At 49.4% G+C, this 26,373-nt stretch overlaps 2 protein-coding genes and 1 long non-coding RNA gene across 9 annotated transcripts in view; 1 reads left to right on the top strand and 2 right to left on the bottom strand.

The window, feature by feature from the left end:
* Positions 1-12,069, top strand: part of SLC6A2 (solute carrier family 6 member 2) — a 63,896-nt gene extending 51,827 nt beyond the window's left edge. For all 7 annotated transcript variants that reach the window (XM_084960206.1, XM_084960204.1, XM_084960203.1 and 4 more), the window contains 6 exons: positions 1,718-1,846; positions 3,289-3,388; positions 4,612-4,712; positions 5,169-5,336; positions 7,722-7,793; positions 8,370-12,069. In XM_084960206.1, the coding sequence (XP_084816332.1) occupies positions 1,718-1,846; positions 3,289-3,388; positions 4,612-4,712; positions 5,169-5,336; positions 7,722-7,793; positions 8,370-8,393 (594 nt within the window). In that variant the 3' untranslated portion in view covers positions 8,394-12,069. The remainder of the gene's footprint in view (positions 1-1,717; positions 1,847-3,288; positions 3,389-4,611; positions 4,713-5,168; positions 5,337-7,721; positions 7,794-8,369) is intronic.
* On the bottom strand, positions 100-9,266 carry LOC146402282 (uncharacterized). Its single transcript, XR_014805891.1, has 3 exons — positions 8,157-9,266; positions 5,210-5,401; positions 100-3,849 (listed from the first exon to the last, which is right to left on the bottom strand). It is a non-coding gene; the product is annotated as an uncharacterized LOC146402282 (long non-coding RNA).
* LOC146402280 (uncharacterized) overlaps positions 11,289-26,373 on the bottom strand; it is a 73,830-nt gene continuing 58,745 nt past the window's right edge. Inside the window, exons 7-8 of the transcript XR_014805859.1 lie at positions 17,969-18,110; positions 11,289-11,704 (exon numbers count right to left, since the gene is read on the bottom strand). The gene's annotated coding sequence lies outside the window, so the exon portion shown is untranslated. The remainder of the gene's footprint in view (positions 11,705-17,968; positions 18,111-26,373) is intronic.

The following is a 26,373-nucleotide window of genomic DNA, read 5'->3' as shown; positions in this document are numbered from 1 at the left end:
AATTCAGAGAGGGCACGGAGAGAACACTTGTTCTCTAAACAGCCACCCTTCCCATGATATTTCATCAACAACAACCAACAAAAACACTTTGAGCCCCATAGTTTTTGAAGTTCTTTATTTTACCCAGTGTAAGATTAGGTTTACTAGCATCTTTTTATATCCAGATGTCTACCTTTAGGACATGACATCTATAAGTTTGCAAGAGGTCTTAGGGTAGGGATGGCAAATAGGTTTCCTCTTATAGGCTTTTCCTAGCAGTTAGTGGAGATGCTAGGAGCAATGTGTTAAGAAGGATTCTGAGGCTGTTTCCAGGCTTCTTGGAGGAAATACTGATTTTGACGAACAATTTCCACCGAGCTTCAAAGAGACAGGTGTGAGGTAGAGAGTGAGGGCGTGTGTGCTTCCTGTCATCCAGGCTTGGGGTCTCCCTTAAGTAAGCTCATGATTATAGCTCATATGGGGCTGCAGTAATGACCTTGTAGAGAATAAATTTGCCCATAGCTGTGGGATGTGAGACCTTTCAGACTCAGAGTCTGGAGTTTGAGGTGACCACTTTGCTGGATAATCAGAAAGGCAGCCGAACAAAAAAACCATTAGAAATTGCCACCTGGGAGTTCCTGCTATGGTGCAACGGGATTGGTGGCATCTCTGCAGCACCAGGGTGCAGGCTCTATCCCCAGCCCTGCACAGTGGCTTAAAGGATCTGAAATTGCCACGGCTGCATAGATTGAAGCTGTGGCTCAGATCTGATCCCTGGTCTGGGAACTCTATGTGCAGGGCGGCCAAAAAAGAAAAAAAAAAAAAGAAAGAAAAGAAAAAGAAATTGTTGCCTGAAGTTCCTTCCACTAGAAGCTCTTTTGGTAGTTGTTTGGAAAAGGCCCCTATCTGCGTGCAAATATATGACAGCATGTTTTGGCATTTTACCCCTTTCACCCTCCTGTCTGCTCCTCAGCATCCACTCAGGCCGAGTAAACGGACAGGAGTCAGGGACCTGTTGGTTAGGGGGCGTTGACTGACACCGACATCGTAGGCAGCATCTCTCCTTCACCGGGAGACAGGAGTTCACTCTTCACCTGCTCCCACATGCTTTCTGAGTTCTGAGCTTGGTTGAGAATAGGGCAGAAGTAGGGTGAGAGGATGGAGAGGAGGCAGGACCTGCTGATTTCTCTAGAGAACAAAGCAGCCACCAGGGTGTGGGACGTCTGGGGGAGCCCTGAGGCCTGAGACTGGGGTGCCTAGAGTCCCTCACTCCTGTATAGAGTGAAAAAGAATGCACGACCTAGTCGTTTTATCTGATGGACTTTCCAAGGAGGTCAAGCCCTGGGAGGCAGCCTCTCAGATATGCCTCTAAGGGACCGCTTCTAAGAGGTGAGGGAAGAGCCAGGATATATGGGAATTTTGCAACAAAAACCAAGTAGTCAGAACATCAAAAGATCGCTGTGGCTTAAAGAAAACCAGACATCGCAGGTTAATGAATTTAGCGCTGTTCTTTGTATGGAAAGACGTGAGAGTCAGGCCTCATTGAAATCATTCCTTTGCTATGCACCTCAGCTCTCTAGGGCCCAGTATCCTTTTCTTTCCAGTCCTGAGTCCCCTCAGGTGCACCTTCTGGGTGGCCGTGTGGCTGATGGCTTGAGGCCGCAGTGTGCTTTGTTTGCTGCTATGGCAGGAACATTTCTCATTCACACCTGCATCCCACCTGCCTGGTTCCCTCCAGATGGGAGGCATGGAGGCCGTCATCACGGGCCTGGCCGATGACTTCCCGGTCCTGAAGCGACACCGGAAACTCTTCACCTTTGGAGTCTCCTTTGGAACCTTCCTTCTGGCACTGTTTTGCATAACCAAGGTGAGAAGGGCCTGGGCTCAGTGTCCCCTGGGCTGGTGGGGCTGCATTTCAATCCAGCCAGATATCCCCAGACCTGAAGGTGGGGTGTAGGGCCAGGGCGAGCTCAGGGTTACCATGGTGGCACCTGTGTGGCCTGGTCCCCTAGGGTTTCACCCCATTGTCATCTCTCCCTTCTGAGCCTGAGGCTATCTGGGCAAACCGTTTTTGTTTTGCCTTTTTTTTCTTTTTTTTTTTTTTTTTTTTTTTTTTTTAGGGCTGCACCCATGGCATATGGAGGTTCCGAGGCTAGGGGTCTAATCGGAGCTGTAGCTCCTGTCCTACGCCACAGCAACGCAGGATCCGAGCCGCATCTGCGACCTGCATCACAGCTCATGGCAACACTGGCTCCTTAACTCTAAGCAAGGCCAGGAATCGAACCTGCTAGTCAGATTCACTAACTGCTGAGCCACTATGGGAACTCCCAGGCAAACCTTTCAATTGCTTCTTGGTTGTGGGGGCAGCACAAGTCCATTTGAAACCCTCGACTGGAAGTTCCTGTTGTGGCTCAGCAGGTTATGAACCCGACTAGTATCCATGAGGATGCGGGCTTGATCCCTGGCCTCGCTTGGTGGGTTAAGGATCCGGTGTTGCTATGGCTGGGCTGTAGGCTGGTAGCTGTAGCCTGGGAACTTCCATATGCTGCAGATGTGGCAAAAAAAAAAAAAAAAAAAGAAAGAAAGAAACTGTCAACTGTAAAGAATGCACAACCTACACATTGAGAATTATGTTTTGTTCGGCGGACAAAACTGAGGACTTAAGCCCAGACACAGTAGCCCAGATGGCTCTGAGGGGCTGCTCCAAAGAAGTGAGAGACGAGCCAGCATACATGGGAGTTTTTGCAACAAAGACCGGGTAGTCGGAACATCAAAGGATTACTGTTAAAGAGAACCAGATATCTTAAGTAAAGGAATTTAGTGCTTTTCTATGTACGAGAAGATGAAAAGTCAGGCTCACCAAAATCACTCCTGTGAAATGTACCTTTGTTCTCTGGACCAGTAGCCAGTGCTTCCCTGTCCTGAGTCTCCTCCCGTCTGCAGCAGCTGAGCACTAGATGGCTGGTATCCTGTTTCTATACTGAGTTCCCTCAGGGCTCACCGTCACCATCCAGCGACTGCCATGTTATGGCCTGATGGCCGCAAGATCCTTTATTTACAGATAGGGCCAGCAACATTTTTTTTTCCATTGATAACAACATCTTGCTATTTACTGGCTGCACTGCGCACCCTGGGACCCAGGGACCCCAGAAGGCCTTTGTTAAAATACGTAGCGTCATAACCCCATCACCTGAGTTCTCGAACGGAGTTCTGGGTGAGTAGGACAGGGGAGAGCTAAATTTTGATGGATGTAACAGCTGATAGCCATTTCTAGCCATGATGGCTTCAGGCTCTCTGTCCACGCCCCAGGGTGGAATATACGTGCTGACCCTGCTGGACACGTTTGCGGCGGGGACGTCCATCCTATTTGCTGTGCTCATGGAAGCCATCGGAGTCTCCTGGTTTTATGGTACGTGCTGGGCCCTGAGTGTTGAGTGGAAAAGCCTCAGCTCCTCTTGGTTCTTCCGGAACCTTTGCCTCCGGAGATGCAAAGGGGCTTCCCATTTCCAGGAGCAGCCTCTGGCTGATCCCAGAGTGGAGCTAGTGGCTTCTCAGACACAGCTCTTCCACCCTGGCTCATCTTTGCCTGAGCTCCCTTCAACAGGAGGCTGCAAAGGCCCCAGAGGCATCAGTGTCAGCCTTAGAGAGGAACTCAGAGGAAACTGCTGCTCCCAAGGCCAGATTTAGCAAACAGGGTACAAGGCTCCAGTTAAACTTGAATTTCAGATAAACGATGAACTTCAGAAAACGATGACCATCTAAGTCAGTCCCACATATTGCATAGAAGTTACTGAAGCTAAACTTTCTTTAATTATCAATCTGAAATTTGAATGTAGTGTCCTGTATTTTCTCTCCACCCTTATTCTGGAGCTGAATGAGAAAATGACAAAAAGTGAAATGTACTTTAATTGTTCCTTTTGTCCCCCACTGTCAAGTTAAAGTGCTAGTCCTGTTATGTTTTCTACTCGCCAGAAAGAGTCTGGTCTTTTCTGCCAGCTTAAAGTAGGGGAAGCTCCGTATGCACAGCCGTCACTGCTTTATAAGAGAAGGAGAAGAGGAAAGAGCTGGGCTTTAGAGTCAGTCACCCTGGCTGTGTAATTTGGGCCAAGTCCCCTCCCCTCCCCCAGCCCTGGTTTTTCCTCTGAAAGATGAACTGAGGTGGCACATGAAAATGAAAAGGCGGGCGTTCTCATTGTGGCGCAGCAGGAAACGAACCCAGCTAGTATCCATGAGGATGAGGGTTCGATCCCTGGCCTCCGTCAGTGGGTTAAGGATGCTGTGACCTGTGGTGCAGGTCACAGATGCAGCTCAGATCCTGCATTGCTGTGGCTGTGGTGTAGGCTGACAGCTGCAGCTCCAATTTGACCCCTAGCCTGGGAACCTCCATATGCCACAGGTGTGGGCCTAAAAAGCAAAAAAGAAAAGAAGAGAAAAGGGGATGTTACCCCTGATTGAGTCCTCCCCACTGTTCTGAACCAGGTGCCTGTCCCCAGGTATCCTAAGTGCCAGAGCGTCCCTGCCTTTCCCCACTGCCCTGCTCTCCCCCAGGGACAGACCCTTGTGGGAAGGCAGCAGGGGAGGCCTGGGCTCCCCGGGGGACCCACCGTGACGGGCCGCCCTGTGCGTGTGTAGGTGTGGACAGGTTCAGCAACGACATCCAGCAGATGATGGGGTTCAAGCCAGGCCTGTACTGGAGACTCTGCTGGAAGTTTGTCAGCCCTGCCTTCCTCCTGGTGTGTAGCGTGTGGCCGGGGCGTCCTCGGGTGAGGGGGGAGGCATCTGGGGTGGGGTGGAGAGTATTTGGTTCTAAGGGGAGGAGTTGGGATGCGGGCCCTGGTCTAGCAGACAGGCACTAGGGATGCTCTGCCTCTGGATTCCAAGGAGGCTGCCACATGATCGGGGTCCCCAGCCTGTGGCAGGGTCCCCGGGGCTGTGTGGGCCACCTCTCGGCCCGACCCCAAGGTCACCTTGCCATTCTTCTCCCCTTTTTATTGCTCCTGTTTCTTTATCTCCCGTTCGTTATCCCTCCTTTCTTGAATTCTTCCACCTTGTTCTCGCTGTCTCTCCTTCCTTGTCTTTTCCGCCGCCTGCATCCATCTCACACACGCGCTGGTCCTCCCTTCCCCGGTCTCTCTCTGCTTGTCTCTCTCCCTCCTCTTTCCCTCTCCTCTCCTCGGTCCCTCCCCCAGTTTGTGGTGGTCGTGAGCATCATCAACTTCAAGCCACTCACCTACGACGACTACATCTTCCCGCTCTGGGCCAACTGGGTCGGGTGGGGCATCGCGGGCTCGTCCATGGTCCTGGTTCCCTCCTACGTCGTCTACAAGTTCCTCAGCACGCGGGGCTCCCTTCGCGAGGTGAGCTCTGGGCAGGCCTGGGGGAGGGTGGGGGACAGCACGGGAGGAGACATCCGGAGTCATTCCTGCTGGGGTGACAGGGGGAGACGGAAGGACACAGGCTTTAGGGTCCGACGGACCCAGCACGCTGGCCACGTTATGACCCCCAGCCTTGGCTTCCGCGTTGGTAACCTGGGACTAACGGTGCACACCTTGAAAGGCAGACGAGTGCTCAGCGTGGGGCCCGGCCCATGAGTGATTGATCTTCACACAGGGCATCTGCTTCTCTGTGTGTCCTGAGCAGCACGTGCACTGTCTCTAGTCCTGCTGCTGTTTATGGGAGGAGTTCGGTCCTCCATCCTCTAAGGGTGACTGTGCCCACTCCTGTGTCCCATCTCCTAAGGTCTGTCATGTCCTCAGATGTTCCCACTCTCCCCATCCAAACTCACCATGACCTTGTATCTTGGCTTTCACCTGTCTCTTTCCTGAACCTGATACTGGAAGAGCGTGAACCAGAGATTTCCAAAATGCATTTTCCCCTTTTGTGCTTGCAGCTCCATATATGCAGGATGAGGATTTGGGAAACGGGGCCTTTTAACTGAAAGTATGTCTTTCCTATTCTTTGGTCGATCAGTGCCCTTTCTTTTTATGCATAACCGTGATGGTCTTTTCCTCACGTCCTTACTCTGAAATCTAAAGATTTTATTCCTTCATTCCTTTCTCCACTTATTGCCAAAACTCGGCCTCTGTCCACAGGTGCCGAATAGAAATGCTCAGAGACAGAGTTTTGGGCGAAGGAGAAAAAAATAGCTTTATAGCTTTGCCAGGCAAAGGAGGCCACAGCAGGCTAATGCCCTAAAGACTGCTCTTCTTTGGGAGAGAATAGGAAATGGTTTTATAGTTCGGGAAGTGGAAAACAGGGCCACAGATAAGGATCAGGGAAGATACAAGCTTTCATTCTTCAAAGCTGGTGTTTAGAGGCCCTGGTTCTGGTGGTTGGTCCTTCTATTTTCTGGAATGAAGAATACTTCATCAAAGTAGTTAACATCTTCCCTTATGGGGGGGGGTGAGTTCTGCAGAAGAGCTGAAAGATAGTATGTGTATCCTTGAGAAGAAACCAGGACCCTGCCCCCAGGCTGCAAATTGTGCCTTGACAGTTCCTCCCTGGTCTCTGCATCTCCCTCCCCCTTCCCTGATGAGCAACTCTTTGAACCTGCCCTTTGGAACTTTGGTCATGGAGGCTGGAGCTTATTCCCTAAAAACAAAGAAACGGGGTGGGGGGAGTTCTCGTCATGTCACAGAGCAAACAAATCCGACTAGGAACCATGAGGCTGAGGGTTTGATTTCTGGCCTCTCTCAGTGGGTTAAGGATCCAGCGTTGCCGTGAGCTGTGGTGTAGGTCACAGATGCGGCTTGGATCCAATGGTGCTGTGGCTCTGGCGTAGGCTGGCACCTGTAGCTCCGATTCAGCCCCTAGCCTGGGAACTTCCATATGCCATGAGTGCAGCCTTAAAAAGACAAAAAAAAAAAAAAAAAAAGTGGGACATAGAGGGGCTTGTGCCCTGGAGCCCCACAGGGCCCTGCTTGGTTTTGCACTCACTTCACAGATATTTACCGAGAATTTGTACGGGGCAGGCAGTATTCTCAGCACCAGACAACCCCCACCTTCCCAGAGCTCATATTCTCATGAGGGGACAGATGGACACCAGAGGATGTAAAGGAGTGAGCCACACAGGAACTCAGGGCACAGGGTCCCAGGCAAGGCTGTGTCTGTCCCCTCCCATGGGTCCTGGTAACACGTTTCCTGTCCATGAAACCCCAAAGCCCGGGAGCCTCTGGGCCACTGGGAGATGAGCATTCTGTGAGCTCATCCCAGAGATGGAACCAGGACCTGCTTTGAGCGTTTGATTCTTCACACTTTGGGTTCATCCTTCCAGGGATCAGGAGTTGATTCCAGACGCAATCCCTGGGTCCACCCTGTGTGGCTGCCCCTGTCCCCAGGCAGGGCCAGCCCATCATTGTGTCCTGAGCTTGTGCCCCAGCTGCACTGACTCTAGTTGTGATTGTCAAGTTACCTGTGTGTGTGTCTGTTCAGTGCCAGCCCCATCCGTGAGCTGTAAGCTCCCCCAAAGCAGAGTGCCCTTCAGCTCTGGACCCCCAGGGTCTAGGTCGCTGTGTGACTGCAGGGTCTGGCTCAGTAAACCCTCCCTGGGTGAATGTTTCAAAGGGAACCGACCAGCTCCACAAACCCAGGGGGCGAGTGTCTTGAACAGACCTCTCCTGCTGTCCATGTGGGACTTTAGGGACAAAGAGTAGGTGGCTCTGATGAAGGGGTATCCTCTGGGCTCCTGGGAGGGTGTCCCTGAGCCATGCTGAGGCCGCCTCCCCCTCTCCATCCTCTCACAGAGACTGGCCTATGGCATCACCCCGGAGAACGAGCATCACCTGGTGGCCCAGAGGGACGTCAGGCAGTTCCAAGTAGGTGCAGCCTGGACCATTCCGGTGGGGGCTGGGGGGTGGGGGGCGGGGGCTGGGGTACACCCGCTGTAGCGCTTGCGGGTGTGATGTTGGGAACAGAGGGGGCGGGGCCTGTTCTCGCCTTCTACCAGCTTCAGCTACCCCCCTGCTCCTTGGTCCTGGGACTTCCCTAAACCTTGTTCTTCCTCCTTGAGTTGTGACCATGGAGCATCCCCAAGTTAGGCTGCCTGTGCTTATCTGGAAGGAAGCACTGTACATCAGTAGTAACACGTTGAACTGAGTCCTACCCCTTAGAAATGTGGGGGTGGGAGGGAGATCGGGGAGCGTCCCGGGAAGCACACCCACCCATCCCCCACTTCAGACCTTCTTTGTGGCTTTGGGAAGCCTCCTTTGCTTTGCGGGTCCCAGTGACAATTCAGGAATCAGCCTGCACGTTCTTCGGGTCTTCAAAGGAAGCAACTGTGTTCTGTCCCCTCTGTGTATCTTCCTGCCTTTCCCAGCTGGCCCTTGTCCCTTGGTCCCTGGTCCCTGCCTGCCCTGAACCTGGCTTAAGGGCCTTGCCGTCTTTCTCTGCAGTTGCAGCACTGGTTGGCCATCTGAACCTGGCCCCGAGGAGGAGCCCTGCTGCGCCGACGTTCAGGTCAAAGGCTTCCTACCACCCAGCCGCTGTCTTGGGTTTCCTTTCCCATCCCCCTCGTCCTCTTTTCCAAGTTACACCTGATTTAGTGACCTGGTTTGCATTCACTTTCTGTTCACCTGGCCTGAGGGCTGTGAGCTTGGATGGGTAAGCCTCGTGGGAGGAGAGGAGGGGACAGGAAAAAGGACTTCTGTTGAACCTCTTTAGTTGTGAGGACTCCCCTCCAGTGGGGGAGCCGGCCCAAGCTGAGGTCCACGGCCCTGGGCAGAGCGTCCCACCATGTTTGCTGGCACTTTGGTCCACAGAAGAAATCCTTAGTCCCCCAAAGCAGACAGAGGATGTTGCTTTTGGTCAGACACCAGAAAACCAAAACACAGTATGAAAAGCCTGGCTGAATTTGGGGGGTATGTAGATCTTGCCTCTCTCGAGGTCCTGGGGCATATTTGTCACTATTGTGAAGTCCTTGGGAGAGAAGCTTTGGGGGATCATGAATAGAAACCTTTGTAGTTTTCACTCTGGTTGAGCTGGGTTTGATTTGTGTATGTTCTGGAATATGCTTCTGGTGATCCAAGGGTCCAGAGCTTTGGGTGGCACAAGGAAGAACATAGGTGAGCCACATTAGCCACTTCTGCATAAGAACCAGACAAGCCTCTAGAGACCATCTCAGCCTCACTCTGTCAGGTACCTGGAGCCCAGAAGCCTGTCTGTGGCTCCTGAGACCTTCCCGGGGTCTGGGGCCTTCACTGTGGGATTCTCTGCTGTCCTCACGAGGCCAAGTGGGTGACCAAGGGCAGCACCATAGGCTGTCTGTTTATGTATTGTTCACTGACACCTGCAAAGCCTGTCCCTGGGAATCCCACCTGCACAGATCGGGGGTCTGGAGTGATGGGGCATGGACCCCTTTGTCTCTCTTCGTGGACCAGACTTTGCACCATGGAGGGCAGTGTGGAACCAAGTGCATAGCACTCAGATTGAGGGGCGAGTATTCTGAGTTGATGGAGCAGGTTGGCGGTTGGAGAGCATTTCTAGACTGACTTCTGATGGAAACTCATGAGTGGCACCCTCTGGTGGTGATGCTGGTTAGCTTCAGCTCATGGAGAGAAATGATCTGTAGTTTGGTAAGTCAGTCAGTGGCATCCATTTGGATTTTCTATTTATGGTTTGAGTTTCTTGCACCCTCACTGGAAATCTAAACTTGTGGGTACTTGTTCTGACTGTGGGAGCTTCTGTTGCAGAATCTTGGGCAAAAAAAGAGAGGGAGACACAGATCCAAAAGGTGCTTTGGGGAAAGTGGGGTGTCACTGAGCCCCAGCAGTTGATCATGCCACGTCTGTGAAAGGTGGTTATGTGTGGGCTAGCTGGGGGCAGGGAGATGGTTTTTTCCCCAGAGTTAGAGTTCTGCTGCATTGGGGTTTTTATGTCGTTCTTTAAAGAAAAGTGGGAAAATCAGGAGATGTTGGATTTTTCCATGCAAAAAGTCCAGTTCAAAATCTGAGATAGGCTTCGTGGCAGATGTCTTGGACCCTGAAAAAGGTGAGGCCTCAGAGCATCTACCAGAGTGGAAAAATCGGGTTGGGGGGGGCCTGGGAATGAGAGCAGGGTAACCAGTCTCTCAAGGAATCTAGCCCCAGAAGTGACTTTGAATCCTCCTGTGAAAGGTAATTCCTCCCTAAGTGTGACTACTTTTTTTTTTTTTTTTTAAACAAAGCACTTTCATCCACATTGACTCCCATCTGCCCAGCAAGTACTGCAGGGCTGGCTTCTGTGTCCCCATTTCCCAGGTGAGAAAACCGAGGTCCAGCATTTCAGTCACTCTTACTCAAGCTACTAAGGTAAGGGCTCTGATCGGACCTTAGGTCAGAGCGTCCGACTCTCAACTGAGAGCACTTTGAAATCCCCAGCACTACACCAGGTAGTTCACCCCACCCAGGGTTGTCATTAAACATAAACAAAATTCCTTATGGTCAAGTGGCCAGGGAGTATTGATTAGAAAAAAGCCACAATGTGTCGGAAGAAGGGACCAGGCAGGGCGTGCTGTGTCGTCTCCTGTAGCCGGTGGCCAGAGAGGTCGTGATTGAGCTGCTTTCCTTTGATGAAAATCATCACTCTAGGGAAGAGAGGGAGGTGAAAAGCTGAGGCTGCTTGGCAGACAGGAGAGCAGAGAGTGGGCAAAGCCTGTGTCTTGAGGGCACCTTTCAGAGAGCGCCCGCCATGGCCTGCAGCCTTTCTGCCCCAGGCGAATCGGAGATGCGGTGCTATCCCAGCTGACACCAGCCACCCCACTGGTGCTGCCTTGCAGGGGGAGCTGGCTGCAGAGTGGGGGTTGGCCCTGGGAGTGGAGGGCGACCCCGGACACCCGTGGATATTCTCGAGGAGGTGCTGGCAGAGCTTCTGGGCTCACCTTCCACCCACGCTTAAGGGAGAGGGAGCATGTGCTTTTTCCTAAGTGATGCTTGACTTCTTATGTGCGTAGCAGAGGTTCTCTGGGACCAGGGTGCTCCTGTGTCCTGTGTAGGACATGTTTGATATTTTACCAGGTTTTTAAAGCATTATTGTTTTCCATGAAGTGAAAAACTATCTAAGACCATCATGTTAACATCGACTCAATGTGTCACTAATGATTTAGCGTCCACCTATGAGTTGGTCTTCATTCCAGATGTGAATGAGACAGAGGGGAAGGGGACCTGCCAACTCGTGCCAATATCCTGCTGAACAAAGGTCCCCCAAGCTGCCTTAAATCTCAGAGGGGTTCCAGCCCAGGGGTAGCGGGGTGGGGAGCCAGACTCTTGCTGAACAATCCGTTTTGCAGCCCTGGTAATGTGAGACCGAACATTCTCACCAAAGATGCCATTTCTTAGTAAGAAGCCCACTGAGTTCATTTTGTTCATTTCCTTTGAAATCCATGGAAGGGAGAAGAACAGAGGGGGATTTTGGTGTAGAGAAAACAGCACAGCATTTAGAGTTGCCCAGACCTGTCTTGCTGGGTGGCCTGGGGAAAGGGGCGCCACCTCTCTGGGCTTCGGAGCGCTCTGTAAAAGCGAGGATTGCCTCAGAGAATCAAAGGTCTCATCCAGTAAAACCAATTTCCGGTCTCCATAACGGCGTTGTTGTGATCAAAATTTACAACGAAGGAAGCACATCATCGTTTACTGTAGGACTTTCTAGAATGATCTTGGCCTACCGTTGAACAGAGACATGTCGGAACTATGATTTTTTTCCTGGACATTCAGTAGTTCCTCTTTCTCCAGTATTTCTTCAGCTCATGCCAGAAACACTGAGTATTGAAAAAAAAAAAATAAGTTCAACCCTTCGGTTTTGAGGAATTTGAGGGTTAACAGGCTGCCATGCCTTTGTGCATCCCAGAACCCACAGCTCTGCAGATGTGCAGCATGACTATGGCTGCGGTTGTACAGGTCACCCAAATCCTGGTGAATGGGAAGTCGCTTTGGGGGTGCCCACCCTCGTCCCTCTCTCTCTCCACTTCTGTGTAAATAAGGACTCGTTCAATGGTGCCCTGTGTCATGGACTGTTCCAAAGTCATGCAGATTTCTATATCTGGTGTGCATTTATTTTAAAAGCTGTTCTCTCCATGGAAAATTAAGTGTACAGAATAATAAAGGATCTTTCCTGTGCCATGTATCTGGTAGTGGAATTCTTTCTGCCATGAAAGTAAAATGCAAAAATTAAATAAGTCCCATGAGTTTTCTGTGATCAGCCTCTAGCTAGTAAAGAAGAGCTTCTAGTCATAGTGGTCCACGGTTCACCCAAAGGACTCTTTTTATAACCTATGGACCAGAAGACTGGGGGGCGTTAACTCCGAAATCTTAGCTCTGAGATTGAGATTTTTATTTAAATTGCGAGTGGATGCCAAGTTAGTTAACTAGTTTTGCCTTTTCATTTCTAGGGCTGAATTTCAAGGGGATCAGAACTTCCGGTTGGATTGAATTGAATGTGCAGTTTAGCACATGTGTGCATTTTTCTGGGAAGATGGTACGCTAACACTTGGGCTCTTAGTGCTGAGTGCTGTATTGTTTGGGGAGGGTGTGGCCTTACATTATTTATTTATTTTTTGCCCTCGCGGGATTGAACCCGTGCCATAGCTGAGACAACACCAGATACTCAACCTGCTAGGCCACTAGAGAACTCCGTCACATTATTATTATTATTATGTATTTTTAGGGCTGTACCCAAGGCATATGGAAGTTCCTAGATTAGGGGTCGAATTGGAGCTGCAGCTGCAGGCCTACTTCACTGCCACAGCAATGCAAGATCTGAGCCGTGTCTACAGCCTGCCCACAGCTCATGGCAATGCTGGATCCTTAACCCAGTGAGCAAGGCCAGGGATCGACCCCGCATCCTCACGGATACTAGTCAGGTTTGTTACTGCTGAGCCACAGTGGGAACTCCGCATCACACTATTCTTTTCAGTGTAAGAAAGCAAGTAGACAGTGACGCCAATATAAGAGAGGTAGTGACAACCAGCAATTTAGGCTCTGTCTTCAAATGTGTAAAGGCTGTCAGGGAGTGGGAGGTGGGCCACAGGGCTCAAGTGGAGGCGATGAGAGGCAGTCTGAGAGATAGTTTGTAAGATCAGACCAGAACAGAGAGTGGGCTGGTGCCAGAAGTAGTGACACCCCCAGAGACCTCCCTTGGGGAGGTTGCAGAGAGAACCCAGTGTCAGGCAGGGTTGGGGGAGGGAGGTTGCGTAACCTCTAAGTTCCCTTCCAGATTTTGGGGAGTGGATAGCCATGAGCCCAGCCTTGCACAGCAGCATTGGGATCAAATATGTTTATGCCAAAGATCCCAGGATGGGGAGTGGCTTGGGCTGTCAAATTGGAGTTGGGTGGACATGCCAGAGAGGGTGTTATCATTGGACCATTTAGGTTTTTTTAATTATAGTTGATTTACAATGTTCTGTCAATTACTGCTGTACAGCAGAGTGACCCAGTTATACGTATATGTATATATAGTCTTTTTCTCACATTATCCTCCATCATGTTACATCGCAAGTGATTAGATATAGTTCCCTGTGCTTTACAGCAGGACCATTTAGGTTTAACTCCACAACTGGAGTTAGGGTTTACGGCAATGAATGAAACAAAAGGGCAGCCACGTTGCTGTTGGCCCTCCCCTCACACCTACTGACATTTAGAGTAAGTGGCCCTGAGGGAGTAAAGGAGGGAGTCAGGGGTAGCTCTTCTAGGGGGCCGGCTGCCACTCTGGCCCCTAGGCTGACAAATGAGCTTGGAGAAGCCTCACAGGTGCACCTCACATTAAGAACTGGTGGGCTTTTGCATTGTTCCAATTTTAATGACATCCTGTTCTACCTTTGGAGGGACAGAGCTTCATTTTTATCTCCTTCCAAAAGACCCTGATATGTAGAGTCTCTCTCCAGGCCTCAAATTGCTGTTCATCCAGACAATGGATCAGGAGTTATTAAAACTAAGTGTTCGTGGATGGGCTTCAGAAAGTCCAGAACCTTCTGAAAGGCGATGCAAATTTTTGTGTGCCTGAGTTTGTGTCTACTTTTCTGGGAGAGAGAATGGAGACATTCATCAGATTCTCAAATGTTGAAGATGCACAGGTATAAATTACTTTGCGGAGCTTCTCTCTTCTGATGGTATGTGGAATCTGTCTCTGTCCCCACCCCACACTAAATTAGTGTGTCAACAGAGTTCATTCCCAGATCTCCATTGCCTCACATTTTGTTGACTTTTCATTGGAACTCACCCCACCTCCAGTACCTTTTTTTTTTTTTTTTTTTTTGCTTTTTAGCACCCGCAGCATATGGAGGTTCCCAGGCTAGGGGTCGAATCGGAAGCTATAGCTGCCGGCCTACACCACAGCCACAGCAACACCAGATCCAAGCCGCATCTGTGACCTACACCACAGCTCATGGCAATGCCAGATCCTTAACCCACTGAGCAAGGTCAGGGGTCGAACCCGCAACCTCATGACTCCTAGTTGGATTTGTTTCCACTGTGCCATGATGGGAACTACCCACTCATTTGTTTTCCTGGCATGATCCTGCAATGTGGCCAGCACCAAGCACAATGTGCCCACCAGACAGATGAGGAAATTGAGAAGTGACCCACCCAAAGTCACACAGCCACTGAAGGACAAAGTCCATGCTTCGGTCATCGTGTCATTAAGTGGGGTGGGGGACACTTCCTGACAGGTACCCCAGAGCCGTGGGAAAGGACAGCAGGGCTACAAGGTCTTGAGCATGAAGGGAGAGCTTTTTGTGGGGGACTAGGATGGTCATTTTGTTACCTGGCCTTGAACAGGACAGTCAGGGTGGGTCTGGATCAGTTAAATCTGTAAGAAGTCAAAGCCATGGAAAAATTTTGGACTCCCAGAGCCCACTTGAGACCAGCTACTCTGATGTTATGACAAAGTCAAATTGGAAAAGTTTAAAATTTAGTTTCCCAGGAGTTCCTCAGTGGCTCAGCGGGTTAAGGATCTGGCACTGTCACTGCTATGGTTTGGGTCACTGCTGTGGCAAGGGTTAGATCCCTGGCCTGAGAACTTCTGCGTTGCCTCGGGAGTGGCCAGCAAACAAACAAAACCCTTAGTTTTCAAGTTGTTAAAATGAAAGCGTCAGATACATGATTCTATAAAGTCTCTTCTGTTTTTGATGCTACGGTATACTCTCAGGAAGCTATCACCAATGTGATGGACTAATTTACACTAAAATATGAATGGCTACCTTTCCAGGCAGACGCTAAGAGACAGAATTGGGAGTTGCTGCCTTTCATCTGTCCTACATTTTCAGTGTAAGTTTTAGCAAACATCTTCTGTAAAGGTCTCTGTCCCAATTACTCAGCTGTCCTGTTATAGGATGAAAGCTGCTTTACTTACAAGACAGTGGTGGGTGGATTTGGCCTTGGGTCTGTGGTTTGCCCCAAATTAGTGAAAAGAATAAAGGGTTTTGAGTCAGAGTAGACCTGAATTTGAATGCCAACTCTGCTATTTACTCCTGTGGGATCTTAGACAAGGTACATAAAATCTCTGAGTATAGCTTCTGAAGGATAGAAAGTATCCTTTCTTTCTGGAGTAAGACTGCCCAGAGGGATAATCAACACTTAAGCGCAACCTCTCTGGGGCCACAGTGCCTGGAACCAGGCCCTGGTTCCATTACTTAATAGTGTGCAGACCTGGGCAAGTTACTTAACTTCCCCTTGCCTCAGGTTATCATCTGCACATGGGAAGCACAACTGTGACCACCTCTTGGAGTCCTGGGGAGGGTCATTTTTGTTTGTTTGTTTGTTTGTTTTTGTTTTTAGCACCCGCAGCATATGGAGGTTCCCAGGCTAGGGGTTGAATCGGAGCTACAGCTGCGGGCCTACACCACAGCCACAGCAACACCAGATGCGAGCTGCACCTGCGACCTACACCACAGCTCATGGCAATGCCAGATCCTTAACCCATTGAGGAGGACCAGTGATCAAACCCACATCCTCATGGATACTAGTCGGATTCATTTCTGCTGTGCTGCAACAGGAACTTTTGGGGAGGGTTAAATATTGATCCTGACTCAGAATAGCACTAGCTTACACAGCTTATTACATGTTGAGTATATCTCAGCTACATAATGAATATCTGTTTCTTCTCCTCACCCACCTTTGCCAATTTCAAAGGCAGCCCAGCCATTGCTGTGTTTTCATGTAGCCAAAACATAGCCTCTGTTCCCTTGTCCCCTCTGGGTAGTGTCCCAGAGGTTTGCATTTGGGCCAGATCTGAGTTTCCCTTGAGCCTGAGGGCACGTGACCACTTGGCAGGAAGTTCCAGCTTCTGGAGATACCAGCCTCCACAGGACTTGCCAGGCATTAGCCAACCTTCCGCAGGACCTGGCTGCCCCTCAAGCTCTTCGATGTCAGTCCACATTAGGCTGCTGGCCAAGGAACTGCTCCCCAAACTGGGCCATGGTTCAGGGAGGCCCTGACCTCAGCTCTGACCCAGAGGAGGAGGAGACAGAAGTGCGGTGACCAGAGACTCCTGGGAGAGCTGGCAGTTGACTGGCTTCTGATGCGCTGCCTGTCGGCTACTGGCTCTGTAGGCATCAGGCCTGGGAGGGGATGAGCTGGGCCAGACACACATGAGGTAAGGGATTGGACTGCAGGAAATCAAAGAAGACTCTCCTAGTCCCCAGCAGAGGCCGTGTCCTGGATACACCCCAAGGCCAAAGCTTATTCTTCCTTCCTTTTCTTTCTTTCCTTCCTTCCTTCCTTTTTCTTTTTACACCGCACCTGAGGTCAAAGGAAGTTCTCAGGTTAGGGGTTGAATTGGAGCTGTATCTGCCAGCTTATACCACAGCCACAGCATTGCCAGATCCAAGCCACATCTGTGACCTACACCACAGCTTGTGGCAACGCAAGATCCTTAACCAACGGAGTGAGGTCAGAGATCGAACCCACATCCTCACAGACAATATGCTGGGTTCCTTAACCCACTGAGCCAAAGTGGGGACTCCCAGTTTATTGTTTCTAAAGCAAAGAATGGCCTTATACAGGAAGCAGCCACCCCTCCTACTGCAGCTTCAGGTTCTAGTCCAGAGTCCCAGCCTAGGAGGGAACAACTCGGAGACAGAAGTAGAGAGGCCTGGAGCAGGCCCAGCCTCTGGCCACAGTGAGCCCGGGGCAGACTTGAAGGCCATGGTCAGCATCTGCTGCTGCCCACCCTGAGCCCATTCTCAAGTTCCTGCTACATTTCTGCTCTTGCATCACAGCCCTCCAGACTTCCCTGGTAGTTGCCAACTTGGGAACTCCCCTTGACCCCAACTTGATAGTAATAGTACCCTATTGTTGGAGAGGAATGAGAGGGCAGGAACCGCCTTCACAGATAAAGAAGAACACTGCAAGTCTGCCATTTCAAGTGAGCTGCAGAGTAGGATCAGGAAGTGTCAGAGCCAAGACTAGAATTATTAGGTAAGCGATTAAGTTTATAGCATTCCCCACAGGGCTTGGAATTGGCAGGGAGCATGACTCAGGGAGTACCTGGCTTTGTTAAAAGAGGATGGGACCATCCCAGTCTCACAAGCCATGGACTCCCAGGAGGACTGAGGCCTCAGAAGCATCAGCACCTTGGACAAGGCCAATAGCCTGCACTGACATTATATGAACAAGCACATCTGCTTAGCCTGTGGCAGTTACTGTTCCAGTACTTTACAAATTGCAACTCAATGAATCCTCTTAATAAGTTGATGAGGTAGTAATATTCTCCCCTGTTTATAAGTGGGGGAAACTGAGATACAAAGAGATGGAATAATTTACTTGCTGTTGGAATTCCCATTGTGGTGCAGCAGAAAGGAATCTGACTAGTATCCATGAGGATGCGGGCTCAATCCCTGGCCTTGCTCAGTGGGTTAAGGATCCAGTGTTGCTCTGAGCTGTGGTATAGGTCTCAGATGCCAGATACTGCTCAGATCTGGCGTTGCTGTGGTGTAGGCTAGCAGCTACAGCTCTATTCAACCCCTAGCCTGGGAATCTCCATGTGCCTCAGGTGAGGCTCTAAAAAGCAAAAACAAAACAAAACTTACTTGCTGTTGAGATTGGGATTTGAAGCCAGGAAGTCTGTCTCCACTCTGTGCTTTTAACTACTTTCCCCAGCCATCCAGGCACAACGTGGTCAAGCTGGTAGGGGCGTGGGTCCCCAACTAGTTGTTCCAACACCCGCTCCAACTACAAAAAAAAAAAAAAAGATAAAAAAATGTTATTTAGGAGTTCTCATAGTGGCTCAGTGGTTAATGAGCCTGACTAGCATCCATGAGGACGAGGATTCGATCCCTGTCCTCACTCAGTGGATTAAGGATCCGGCATTGCTGTGAGCTGTAATGTAGGTCGCAGACACGGCTTGGATCCAGCATTGCTGCGGCTCTGGCGTAGGCCGGTGGCTACAGCTCTGATTCAACCTCTAGTCTGGGAACCTCCACATGCCGCAGGTGCGGCCCTAAAAAGACAAAAAAACCATGTTATTTATGTGTGTACACATTTGTAATTTGTACACATATGCATAGTTTATATATACATTATATATATATATACACACACACACACACGCACATGCACTTATATATACATTTATATATAGATACAATTTACCTACAGAGTGCTAGGAAGCAACTGACTTGCCCTAGATCACCAAGTTAGAGATTTCATCTTGAACAGAGGTCTTCTGTATCTCAAGGAAAATACCTTTGCTGGCTTTCTTCAAAATGCCATGTTCTCTGGTCTTTAGGTACATTTGGGCTCACTATCAAAAAGCAAAAATATCACATATATATGTGTTAGGGTGACAAGGGGCTGCATGTAACTAAATTCTAACTGGTCTCTTACCCATGAGGTTTTCTCATCCTCTTGTAACAAAGAGGCAATGAGTCAGAGAGGCATGTTCTTCAGCAGGAAGAAAAGGGAGACGTATCCTTGGTTCTGGGGAAACACTTTAGAGAGGGCCTTCACTTGGACATGCCCAGAAGCCTAGGATGACTCTGGACAAGGGGCGTTCCCATTGTGGCTCAGTGGTAATGAATCCGTCTGATGTCCATGAGGACGTGGATTCAATACCTGGCCTCTGGGGATCGAATCCTTAACTCAGTGGGTTAAAGATCTGGCATTGCTGTGGGCTGCAGTATAGCTTGCAGATGCGGCTCAGATCTGTCATTGCTGTGGCTGTGGCGTGGGCTGGCAGCTGCAGCTCCAGTTTGACTCCTAGTCTGGAACTTACATATGACAAGGGTGTGAACCCACCCCACCCCCGGCCAAAAAAAGAATGTCATCAAGGATTTGGATTCCTTCTAGCTTTCTGTTCCACTATTCATGGCATGTAGTTGTCACGGTCATGGGGAAAAACTGTCCACCTTTGAGAAAGAGGAAGGGAAATAAAGAGAAAGGGCAAAAGGTAGAGGTCAGTTGAGTCTGTGTTTCTTGACTCTGGAGAAGAACAGATTTCCTAGAACCCCACCTGCATGTCCAGATTCATGTGGCCTTGCATCTTGTAGCTACAGGAGAGTCTGGGGTAGGAGTAAGAATTTGTCACTGGGTACATCGCTGCCCTGCACAGAATCAGGGAGAGGATGCGAAAGATACTGGGAGGACACTGGTCCTTATCTCCCTGCCCGGGGATGCCCAGTCTGGACTCCATCATCTGTTGGCAGTGGCAGGAGCCCTTGTGGAAAGCACCAGGGTCTGAGCGGCCACAGAGAAAGGACTTCTCTGTAATGGAGGGCGAGCTGCATTATTCTCTTGGGCGCAGGTTATACATAGGGAGCCCGGACGCAGGTCTTGCAGGTGAGGACAGACTGACCTGCGGTTGGCATTTATGGAGGCACCTCTAGCTGGCTGAGCAGGCGGGTGTGTTTTTACCCAGCAGACACATACAGACACTCTAGGCTCCTGCTCCCCTTGTCTGGCCTGGCAGGGCACCTTGGCAATGGAGGCAGCTGATCAAACGGGAACGTGTGCACCGTGGCCACCAGGGGGCGCCGGCGTGCACTCCTGCTGCCAAGCAGAGGCTGAGGGAAGACAGGAGGACCAGGGGTCTTTTCTCTGGACCTGACTCAGAGCCTCTTTGAACCCTCGACCCCTCCCCGAGCGGGGCAGCGAAAAGTCGGTCTTGTGTGGAGGAAAAGGCCCATCTGGTTTTGTGTTGCATTATCTGGGATGGATGTATTCACTCAGGCATGCCTTCATTCTTTCACCAGCCCCATTGTTCTTCCAGCAAGGAGCAATAGCCCTGGCCTCAGGAACTCCCAGTCTGATGGAGGAGACAGATGGTGTGGGTTGATAAGGAAACATACTGAGCACCTACTGCATGCCTTTTTTTTTTTTTTTTTTTTTTTTTTTTTTTGCTTTCAATGGCCACACCTGTGGCATATAGAATTTCCCAGGCTAGGGGACAAATCGGAGCTGCAGCTGCTGGCCCATGCCACAGCTCATAGCAACGCCAGATCTTAACCCCCTAAGTGAGGCCAGGGATTGAACCTGCATAGGTTCATTACCGCTGAGCCAGGACAGGAACTCCTTGAACTTCTTAATAATTTTTAAAATAAGTGGGTATTATTATTTAGCATATTAAATTATTTAGTAATCCTGCTTACCACTTATTAGCTGAGTTTTCAATGGCCTTGTGTTGACCTTTATGGGGCTGATACCAAGTGCAGCTGGACCTCCATATCCACTGGCTCTGCCTCTGGTGATTCAACAAACCATGAATCAAAAATGTTGAAAAAAATTCCAGAAAGTTTAAAAAAACAAAGCTTGAATTTGCAGAACTTGAAATAGTTACCAGCAGTTCTTTACATAGCATTACCTTGTGCTAGGGGTGATAAGTAATCTAGGGATGATTTAAAGTAAACAGGAGGGAAGAGTTCCCATTGTAGCTCAGCAGAACTGAATCCAACTAGTATCCATGAGGATGCGGGTTTGATCCCTGGTCTCACTCAGTGGGTTAGGGATCTTGCATTGCTGTGAGCTGTGGTATAGGTTGCAGATGAGGCTCAGATCCCTCTGGCTGCTGTAGCTACGGTGTAGGTTGGCAGCTCTAGCTCCCATTGGACCCCGAGTCTGTGAACTTCCATATTCCATGGGTGTGGCCCTAAAAAGCAAAAATTAAAAAATTTTTTAAAAATTAAAAAAAAATAGGAAGGGACTTCCCTGATGGCTCAGGGGAACCCAGTGTTGTCACTGCTGTGATTGGGTTTTTGTTGTGGTGTAGGTGGTGGGTATGATCCTTGGTCTGGGAACTTTTGCATGCTGTGGATGCAGCTCAAAAAAATAAAATGAAGTAAACAGGAGGATGTGTGTATGTTATATGCAAATCCTATGCCATTTTATATAAGGGACATAGAGGATTCACGAGCTGTGGTATCTGCAGGGGCCCTGGGGTCAATCCTCACAGATACCCAGAGGTGACTATTATCCCACTTCCCATGAAGTGTGAGGCCCTTACATCAGGTACTTTAATCATTTCTCTTCTAATCTTTTTCGTCATGTATTTTGCTTTTAGTTATGCTCTAAATCCACCGTTTACCAATATTCTTTGCTTTAGAATGTGACTAAAAAGAAGAAAAACAAATTTTACATTTCCTTTTATTGACAAGATTTCTGTAGCTCTTCGCTTCTGTTATTCACTCATTTTTCCTACAAGTGTTTCTCTTATATCGTATTCCTTCTGTGTGAAGAACTTTCCTACCATTTCTTATAACACAGATGTGCTACTAATAAATTCAGTTGATTGTCTGAAAAGTCTTTTCTCTTTACTTTTTTTAACCCCTCAAAATACTTCAAATAAGGTATTGAAAAGGGAAACAAGAGAGCACCCAATATACTACGAATTAATGACAGGACATCTGGCAAAAGCCTGGGGTTGTGAAACATTCGCTTCCGAACCTGCCATGTACAATAAATGTGAGAGGTAAATAGAACCAACAACACAGAAGTGATTATGAAAACATTGCTGCCATGTGGCAGGGTTACTGGTCTCCACCGGAATCTGGCTGAAGGTGTGCATTCCTTTGTCCAACTGGGCCCTTATTTACAACGTGAAAACATCGCTTTTCCAAACCCTTTTTAAAAAGTGCATATTCTTAAAAAGAATATGACCCAGAAATGTAATTTTTTGGAACTTATCCAAAAATATTCATGAGTGTGCATAAGGATTTAGCTACGGGATGTTCAACAAGTGCTACTTATATTATTAAAAACATCAAGAACAGGAGTTCCCGTCATGGTGCAGTGGAAACGAATCCAACTAGGAACTATGAGGTTGCAGGTTCAATCTCTGGCCTTGCTCAGTGGGTTAAGGATCCAGCATTTCCATGAGCTGTGGTGTAGGTCACAGACGCAGTTTAGATCTGTCATTGCTGTGATGTGGAATAGGCCGGCAGCTGTAGCTCCGATTAGACCCCTAGCCTGCAAACCTCCATATGCTGCAGGTGCAGCCCTAAAAAGACAAAAAGACAAAAAAAAAATCAAGAAAAATTTAATCCCCCAAAAAAGATGAGTAAATAACCTATGATACAAGGCACAATGTAATGCAAGAATTACAAGTCAGGCTGTGATATTTTATCACATAGAATGATATTCATGAGACACATATACATTTGCGAAGCTGGCATCCAAAGTATCTGTACAGGCTGATGTGATATTGAGATTATACTATGTGGTATATATTTGCACCAGGAAGAGGAACGGGGAGTGGAAGGTCATCCTGGAAAGAGACAGGGTCAGGTCCGGGAGGGTCTGCAAGCCAAGGAGTCAGGCTTGACTGAGGCTGGAAGTGAGCACGGCGAACTGTTCTGGAGCAAGAGAGAGACACAACCCGCCCGAGGAGGCTCCTGCTGGAGGCTCTGAGCAGGGTCCCCCAGAAGGAGAGAGGCTGCGGGCAGAGGCTGCGGGATCCCCTCCCGTGGAGCACACAGGTCTTTCTCCCTGAGTGCAAGCGCGTCCCCCGGCAGCTTCCACCCCAGGCCTGTCCCGCCTGCTCTGGGACCCCGTCCCGCACCCCCAGGGGGCAGGCGGCCTGAGGACCGTGTTCATGCCCAGCCCTCGACGCTTCTCTTGGCCGTCCTCAGTAGCCTCGGTTGGGTTAAGCAGCCTAACGGGAGGCCAGCTCTAGCCTCTCAGCCTCCCAGCTGCTCCCCTGTGCATACAGACAGAAGGTCAACGTCTCCCTCAAAAGATCTGGTCTCACAGAAGAATATGCGACGACGAGCTGCAAGAGAGATGAAGTGGACAGAAGCCCCACTGGCCAGGGTGAAGAAGTGGGGTGCTGGGCTGAGAGGCAAAGGCCAGATGGTGACAGCAGCAGTGGCCACTTATGCTCTGGGTAATGTTCATATATTGAGCGTTTATGATGTGCCACGTGCTTGTGCCAGTTCCTTGGACGAATCTCTACAAAAGCTTTGCTAGGTAGGTGTCAGTATGCCCATGTGATAGATGAGGAAACTGAGCAAATGGAGGCAGCCAGTATAAACCTTCTGAAGGTGGAAATGATATGGCCGTGCCAGGATGTAACCGGGTAAGGGACGAATCCACTCCTCCTTGGGAGGAGTTCTTAGCCTGCTCTTACCCTCGGTTCCTGGCCTCAGCACCAGGAAGAAGATAAAACCCAGATGGAGCCTGGGCTGTCAGGGCTTGGCCGTCAGAGCAGTGTCTCTGGATTCAGGAGCTGGAGGTAGAATCCGGAGTGGGATTTACCAGTTGACCTTGGACGAGAACATTCCCACTAAGACTCAGATTCTCCGTCCAGAATATGGCACAGATGCATTCTGAGTTTCCTGCTGCACACTTGTGTTCATCGTGTCTTTTGTTTTTTATGTATTTATTTTTTAGGGGCACCCATGGCATGTGAAAGTTCCCAGGCCAGGGATGGAATTCATGCCAAAGCAGTGACAGGGCTGGATCCTTAACTGCTTAGCCACCAGGGAACTCCTAGCCTGTCTTTCTATCCTGTGTTCTGGTGCTCTGACCCCTGGGGCCTTGCTGACTCTGGAAGGACTGCCCTTCCCAGAGTGAGACAATCCTGGAGATGCCTTCCCAGTGGGCCAGAGCCTGTACCCCATCTGGCTTCTTTATGGGACTCTCACACACCTGCCCACTGTCATCCTGCCCTTATCACTCCAGGGCCAAGTACCTGAAAACCGTGGGTGGTTTCTAAGCCACAGAGCTTGTTAAAATTGGCTAGTTTGTGCAGCCCCCAATCAACCAAGATAAAGTTTCTTGTCCCCAGTTCCTCCCTCCTCCCTCTGCCTCCCGACCCACCTGGTGCTTCAACTCGTGGCCCACCATCTGGTGCTGGGCCCCCTCCTCTGGTGAAATGTGAGCAACAAACTATCTCCTAAGTAGGAGTTTCCTCCTGACTTATGGGCCTTAGCACACCTCAATTTGTCTAGATTTTAAAACAACCTCTTTATATGCATTCCTTCTTTGCACCCTCTCTCATCCCAGACACTCTTCAGAAGCAACAATGCATTTCAGCCTCACAAGAGCCCCATGAGGTAGAGAGAGCTGTCACCCCCATTAGAGAAGCACAACAGAGGCACAGAAAAGGAAAGCTTCTTGCCTAAGGACACGCAGCCAGTGAGTGCTGAGCTGGGATGGGAACCCACATCCTCTGGCCCCAGAGGACTTCTTCACAGTCTGGGAGGTCACGCTCCACGGCTTGGCCTCCTCCATGCTAATAATCAAGAGGAAGATACTAGGTGCAGTGAGGCAGGAGGTTGGCTGATTTCCTGCCTGCACAGGGCCCCTGCAGGTGTGTCTCTGGGCACTTACCCTCCCCTGTGTCTCCTGCCACCAGATTGGCTGGGCTCAGGGCCACCAGATTGGCTGGGCTCAAAGCTCCAAGTCCAGAGGGCATGAGCTGCTGGGAAACTTTTGCCCTGTATGCTTCTCTGGCACCTCCTCCCCACAAGGATTTCCAAATGTCCCCTGGTGATTTGCATTTCAGGAGGACTCACCCCAAGCTGTGGGAGAGGGGAGAGAGGTCATGACCTGAGAAAAGAGGCACAATCACAGGAGAGCAGCCCTGGTGCCTGCTGGTCTCTAAGGGTTTCAGGGGTTGTGTGGGTCCTGTTCCATCCCCCAACTCCTTCCCCATTTAGCTCCAGTCCCTTCTGCCCAGTGGCCTAATCAGGAGGCAGCAGCCGAAAAGCTCTCCAGAGCTTCCAAAGTTTTCTGGGCTTCAGCTGGGAACTCTCAGTCACACCCCACCCCCTCAGAGTCTGCCACTTTATATTAACAGCCCAGAGATAATGCTCCAATTACAGATAGCCACAGACTCCTCAACAACTTGTTTCATAAGGGTTTTTCTCTTCTTGGACTGTATCCATAGGGTGTTGTGAGCTTTCCAAAGGCAGCCACAAGCAGATAGATGCCTTTAGACATGGGAGGCTTTGGTCTGGGGTCCTCAGAACAACCTGAAATTATTCAGAACCATTCCCAGCCCCATAGCTGCTCAGCTGGGGAATTTAGGGGAAATCATTTGTCTTTTTTTAAAAAATCATTTATCTATCTATCTATCTATCTATCTATCTATCTATCTATCTATCTATATATATTTTGTACTGTACAGCATGGTGACCCAGTTACACATACATGTATACATTCTTTTTTCTCACATTATGTGTTCCATCATAAGGGACTAGTCAGAGTTCCCGGTGTGACACAGCAGGATCCCATTGCTGATCCATCCTGAAAGCAACATTCTGCATCTATTTACCCCAAGCTCCCAGTCCCTCCCCCTCCCTCCCCTTCCCCCTTAGCAACCACAAGTCTATTTTCCAAGTCCATGATTTCTTTTCTGTGGAAAGGTTCCTTTGTGCCGTATATTAGATTCCAGATATAGGTGATATCCTATGGTATTTATCTTTCACGTTCTGACTTACCTCACTCAGGATGAGAGTCTCTAGTTCCATCCATGTTGCTACAAACGGCATTATTTTGTTCTTTTTTATGACCAAGTAGTATTCCATTGTGTATGTAAACCACATCTTCCTGATCTAGTCATCTATCAGTGGACATTTGGGTTGATTCCATGTCTTGGCTATTGTGAATAGTGCTGCAATGAATATGCGGGTGCATGTATCTTTTTTAAGTAGAGTTCTGTAAATCAATCAATGTCATACACCACATTAACAGAAGAAAAGTAAAAAACCACATGAGCCTCTCAATGGATGCAGAAAACGTCCAACATCCCTTCATGATAAAACCTCTTACCAAAGTGGGTATAGAGGGAACATCCCTTAACAGAATCAAAGCCATTTATGACAAACCCACAGCAAATATAATACTCAATGGAGAAAAGCTGAAAGCCTTCCCACTAAAATCTGGAACAAGACGAGGATGCCCACTCTCACCACTGCTATTCCACATAGTACTGGAAGTCCTAGCCACAGCAATCTGACAAACAAAAGAAATAAAAGGCATCCAAAGAGGAAGAGAAGAG

The sequence above is a fragment of the Sus scrofa genome, chromosome 6 (assembly GCF_054392235.1).
Source record: "Sus scrofa isolate SSC_HxYL_T2T_F1_AM1 chromosome 6, Sscrofa_HxYL_maternal_Yorkshire_Landrace_v2.0, whole genome shotgun sequence".
Taxonomy (NCBI): Eukaryota; Metazoa; Chordata; class Mammalia; order Artiodactyla; family Suidae; genus Sus; species Sus scrofa.
This window is presented reverse-complemented; position numbering and strand designations above follow the sequence as displayed.